We start from the raw sequence: 6277 nt of genomic DNA on the forward strand, positions 1-6277 counted from the left end.
ACCTCACTGTACACCCTGCCGTCACGGCGCTCATCATAGCATCTGTCATCGAAGGACTAGTATTGATGTACACTGCTAACTTTGCACCGGAAGCCCCAGCATAGAGTCAGTCATGCCAAAGAGGCACAAAGGAAGGGGGCAAAGAACAAGTGAGTGATGAGGTGAGTTTTATATTTTTTTTTTTTACCCCTTGTCAGCGCTCTCCAGTTCAGCAAAATAGCCTCCATTTTGGTGAATCTGAGCTGAGTGAAATGGAAAAAACCTGTATTCTTGAGAAAATGAAATTTTTGGAAAATCCAACGGAAGTCAGTTCCTCTTGATAAATTCACTCATTTCTAATTACCATTGGGGCAGCAGCGGATTTAACAGGTGAGTATTGCTTTTATACAATTCTGAAATTTTAGAGAAAAAAAATCGTGGAAAACTCCTCCTTTATATTTTCCTTTTTGCATGTTACTAATAGCTGTGATGTTTTGCCTACAAGAAACCATTTTGGGCATCGCTAGTCACTAAATTACACACTACTCTTTTTGATGAAGAAATTTTTATAAATGTTACAGCCCAGTAAATATCCCATAGCTTAGGACAGTCAGATTCAATTACTAATTTGTAAAGGCATAAAATGACTTGGTGAAAAAAAAAAAAATAAATAAATAAATATATATGTGTGTGTGTGTGTGTGTATATATATATATATATATATATATATATATATATATATATATATATATATATATATATATATATATATATATATATATATATATATATATATATATATATATATATATATCTAATATATAAAGCTGAATGTGTGTGTGTGTGTATGTATGTATGTATGTATGTATGTCCGGGATTGGCATCTGAACCGTAGCAGCTACAGCCACAAAATTTTGCACAGTCACACGTCTGGACCCCGAGAGCGTCATAGGCTATGTTGTGAGGTGAAATTTTAACCCCGCGCTTTCCAATTCACCAAACAATTTTGCCCCTATCTACATAATGGGGAAAAAGTGAAAGGAAAAGTGTTGGAGGCGTCGCAGCTACAGGCACAAAATTTTGCACAGTCACACGTCTGGACCCTGAGAGCGTCAAAGCTATATTGTGAGGTGAAATTTTAACCCCGCGCTTTCCAAGTCACCAAACAATTTTGCCCCTATCTACATAATGGGGAAAAAATGAAAGGAAAAGTGTTGGAGGCAAATTAACAGCTGCCAGATGTGAACAAGGGGGACTTAAAGAATGACAGCGATGGCGCCAAAGAGTATATACTGTACAGTTGCTAAGGTGGGGCCCCAACATGGGATAATCACACCACCACGGGGATATGAACACACACACAAAATGCGCCACACACTACCACGTGCTCGAACACATATACCACCCTCAGTGCACATTTCACCACACATACACCAACCTCGCCACATAAAAGTAGAAACACAAAAGTCGCCGCTCAAAACTCGCCACGCGCAAAACTCTCCACATGCAAAACTCGCCACACGTGCAAAACTCGCCACACGCAAAACTTGCACACGCAGAAAAATTGCCACACGCAGAAAAATTGCCACATGCACAAAAGTTGCAACACATGCAAAAGTTGCCTCACACAAAACTTGCACATACTCAAAAGGCACCACACATAAAACTCGCCACGCGCAAAACTCGCCATGCGCAAAACTTGCTGCACACAACTTGCTACACTAACCTGTCACATGCAACTCGACACACAAAAAGTTGCTACACGCATGTCGCCACACAAAACTCATCTCACAAAAGTCCCTACATGCATGTCGCCACACGCAACTCAACACACACAACTTGACACACGAAACTCGCCCTAAAACACACACAAGTCTGGTATCCTTCAAAAATAAAAATCTGATTAATAAGCAGACAAACTACAAGAGCAACAAATGTACCATATAGGAATCCGGCAGCTGTCAGTCACATGACCAGTCTGTTATGTGTATGTGTGAGCTAATATATACTGCCAGGGGGTGGGCTTACTGTTGGCTGGGGATTTATCAGGCTGCCATTTTAGCTTACAAATACTGAGGTAAAAATACTGACCAAATAACGTGTGAACAAGGGCTAATACAGGAGGAGATGGCATACAGCTATATACTATATACAGGAGATGACACACAGGTATATACTATTTACAGGGGAGATGACACACAGGTATATACTATATACAGGAGGAGATGACACACAGATATATACTATATACAGGAGAGATGACACACAGGTATATACTATATAGAGGAGGAGATGACATACAGGTACATACTACATACAGGAGGAGATGACATACAGGTATATACTATATACAGGAGGAGATGACACACAGGTATATACTATATACAGGAGCAGATTACCTACAGGTATATAGTATATACAGGAGGAGATGACACAGGTATATGCTATGTATAGGAGGAGATGACATACAGGTATATACTATATACAGGAGATGACACACAGATATATACTATATATAGGTGAGATGACACACAGGTATATACTATATACAGGAGATTACATACAGGTATATCTAATATATAAAGCTGAATGTGTGTATGTATGTATGTGTGTATGTCCGGGATTGGCATCTGTACCGTCGCAGCTACAGCCACAAAATTTTGCACAGTCACACGTCTGGACCCCGAGAGCGTCATAGGCTATGTTGTGAGGTGAAATTTTAACCCCGCGCGTTCCAATTCACCAAACAATTTTGCTCCTATCTACATAATGGGGAAAAAGTGAAGGGAAAAGTGTTGGAGGAAAATTGACAGCTGCCAGATGTGAACAATGAGGACTTAAAGAATGAGAGCGATGGCGACAAAGAGTATATACCGTACAGTTGCTAAGGTGGGGCCCCGACATGGGATACTCACCACACACGGGGATATGAACACAAACACAAAATGCGCCACACACTACCACGTGCTTGAACACATATACCACCCTCAGCACACATTTCACCACACACACACACCAACCTCGCCACATAAAAGTCGAAACACAAAAGTCACCACTCAAAACTCGCTACATGCAAAACTCGCCATATGCAAAACTAGGCTCACGCAAAACTCGCCACACGTGCAAAACTCACCTCATGGAAAACTCACCTCATGCAAAACTTGCACACACAGAAAAATTGCCACATGTACAAAAGTTGCACCACATGCAAAAGTTGCCTCACACAAAACTTGCACATACTCAAAATGCACCACACATAAAACTCGCCACGCGCAAAACTCGCCATGCACAAATCTTGCTGCACACAACTTGCTACACTAACCTGTCACATGCAACTCAACACACAAAATGTTGCTACACGCATGTCGCCACACAAAACTCATCTCACAAAAGTCGCTACATGCATGTCGCCACACGCAACTCAACACACACAACTTGACACATAAAACTCGCCCTAAAACACACACAAGTCTGGTATTGTCCTTCAAAAATAAAAATCTGATTAATAAGCAAACTACAAGAGCAACAAATGTACCATATAGGAAATACGGCAGCTGTCAGTCACATGACCTGTCTATTATGTGTATGTGTGAGCTAATATATACTGCCAGGGGGGAGGGCTTCCTGTTGGCTGGGGATTTATCAGGCTGCCAATAGCAACCAATCACAGCTCAGCTTCTATTTTGCTACAGTTAATTAACCTGAGCTCTGATTGGTTAATATAGGCAACAAAGACATTCTCAGTATAACAAAGCTAATATATGTTGTGAAATGCTTCTATTTGCTTAGTTTTTGCCTTTTAATAATTACATTTCTATCTATTTGTTTTGTGGTTTTTGTGTGCAGAATAAATTTTTGTTAACACATTCTATTTTGCTAACAGCAGTCATTAACCCGGGCGAAGCCGGGTAGTACAGCTAGTATATATATATATATATAATATTTTATACTGCATTTCGATTTTAGATGTAGTTTATTTTTCTACTTTAACTCATTGTTTGTGCTTCTTTTCAGGACTTGATAAATGAAGTTATTTCTGCACATTTTTTTTTCTGTTGGTATTTTTGGATTCATCTGTTGCCAACAAGATGATGATGATTTTAGTCTGAAAGATTTTGCCAGCGATATGAATAGCTTCCACGCACAATCTTTATTTTTTTTTTAATTTCGCCTCCTCCTGTTCTTCACTTTTCTTGGCAGCACCCCATCCTAAAAGCTGATTGACCTGGTAAAATAACTAACACGAGCGGTTTTCTCCTACAGTCCCTTTTACTTACATGTGTATAGTAATTCTTCATCTCTACCATGAAGGGAATCCTAGCCTCATTTGTCATGTAGAAATTACTTGAGGACTTATTTGCACTTGGAGATTCCAATTATTGGAAGTATTAATATTACACAATACTGATTGGGAAATATGTACAGATATTTTTGATGAAGCTTTAATTTTTGGAAGTTAAATTAAAGAAACGTGTATCTCATGTGGCACAGACTATTATATTTGCTACAACTTGTTTTCTTCTAAAGCATTTGTGCCTTTTACATTCCAAAGGCTATTTATACATGTAACCCTTTCCTTATTTTATTGTCTTGTTTCTCATAATGTGGGTGATGAGCCATAATAAATTATCGGTACTATGTATCACCAAGGAAAAATACATTTTTTACAGGCTTAATATTGTGTAAAGTAGATGTCGAGAAATCTTAAAAAAAATCCCCAAATTAGGATAATTTGGTTTATGTGTTGATATGCATGTGCAAAGTCAGCGATCAAGCTTGACAGAGTTGGTGCAAATGAAGTATTCAAGGTATATATCAAATGGTTGCTAACATTGCTCTATATACCATAACTAGTGAGTGATGAGCGCAAGTGCTCGTTACTTGAGTTTGCCTAGGATGCTCAAATGACCTGTTCAAGTCCCCACGGCCGTATGTTTCGTGAATGTTAGACAACCACAAAACATGCAGGAATTGCCTGACAAACACGAGCAATCCGTGTATGTTTTGTAGCTGTCTACCAGCCGTGAAACATATGGCCTTGGGATCTCGATCGGGTCACTCGAGCACCTGCGATACTAGGTGCATACCCGAGCACTCTAGTCATGAGCGCATGTGCTTGTTGCTTGAAACATAACTTCTCTTATTTGACATCAGGTTCATCACCATCGATAAGGCTCTGTTTGCCCTATTGCATATTAGGGTCAAGGTTCTGGGATATTTGATGACATGAATAACGTAGTCTGCAGTGCTAGGAATCTAAACATAAGTCAAGGTGATGCATCGGGATTCTTTGGAAAGAGATTTTTTTTTTTTGTATGGAAACCATGCGAAGTGTAAATTGACCTAAATAACTCACCCTTACAAATCTTCTAGACTATTCAGCCAGTAACATCCAGTCACTTGTAGGCTTCATGATGCAATAAAATATTGGGTAAACTATCCCAGTAATGTATGTTTTCAAAGTGTCAAAGCTTTACTACAATAAGTTGGTGAGGTTGTTTTAATGTTATACCTGAGCAATAAAAAGAACTTTCAGCAGGTTATCCATATATTATGCTGTTTTGTAAAATTTTAACAAGGGAAATGGTTTGTCACGCCATTGATTCTGGAATTGTTATAGTAAACTTAATATCAAGGGATGCATTCAGTTTCCTCTAGTTTTTTTTTTTTATGTTCCATTAATCTGGAAACAGAACCATCAATGCTTCCCCTTCTATTGCCTAATGATGTTGTTGGGGGAAGCTAAGCCTTGTATTTGGTACAAATCCGATTTTGGCACACAAGTTTCTCTTTATATCAATTTCCTTTCTGTCCAGAGGAAAAAAAAAAACACTAGCAATTGCTGCTTGTTATATATTGTAATCTAATTCCAATAAATACTGTTTTTAAGTGTTTTCTTTACTGTGTTTTTTTTTTTTAAATATATACATGGCTCAATGGATGAATAAAGGAAGTCTGTCAGCACAAACGTGACAGTCAAACCAAGCATAGATGTCCGATGCACCCTTGGCGTGGCTGATCGCTTCAGTGCAGCTTCCCACCTACTTGTGTTCATCCATCTCGGCCTCTTTTGGCTCCTATTATGTCACAGTTGTCAATCAAGGAAGAGATAGATGGAAAACAAGTAGATGGCAAGATGCACAAACATTTCAACCATGCCAAGGGTGTGCCTGTGCTTACATTATGACGTCCCTTACATTCATTAGTTACACTTGTGTCTTTGATTCCACCTGGAAGTAGGGAGGATTGAGTGGAGGCCTTCAGCACATGTAAACCCTGGAAGGGGTAGGAGCAGCGA

At 39.1% G+C, this 6277-nt stretch overlaps 1 protein-coding gene across 8 annotated transcripts in view; it reads left to right on the forward strand.

Moving 5' to 3' along the window:
- Window positions 1–5608, forward strand: part of GK (glycerol kinase) — a 105928-nt gene extending 100320 nt beyond the window's left edge. For 3 of the 8 annotated variants that reach the window (XM_077296683.1, XM_077296682.1, XM_077296685.1), the window contains one exon: window positions 3994–5608. In XM_077296683.1, the coding sequence (XP_077152798.1) occupies window positions 3994–4007 (14 nt within the window). In that variant the 3' untranslated portion in view covers window positions 4008–5608. Of the gene's footprint in view, window positions 1–197; window positions 370–3993 lie in introns of those variants that run through there. The other 5 variants (XR_013223933.1, XR_013223934.1, XR_013223935.1 and 2 more) reach the window with 4 other exon arrangements.
- Window positions 5609–6277: the final 669 nt, after the last annotated feature.

The sequence above is a fragment of the Ranitomeya variabilis genome, chromosome 3 (genome assembly GCF_051348905.1).
Source record: "Ranitomeya variabilis isolate aRanVar5 chromosome 3, aRanVar5.hap1, whole genome shotgun sequence".
In the NCBI taxonomy this organism is placed as follows: Eukaryota; Metazoa; Chordata; class Amphibia; order Anura; family Dendrobatidae; genus Ranitomeya; species Ranitomeya variabilis.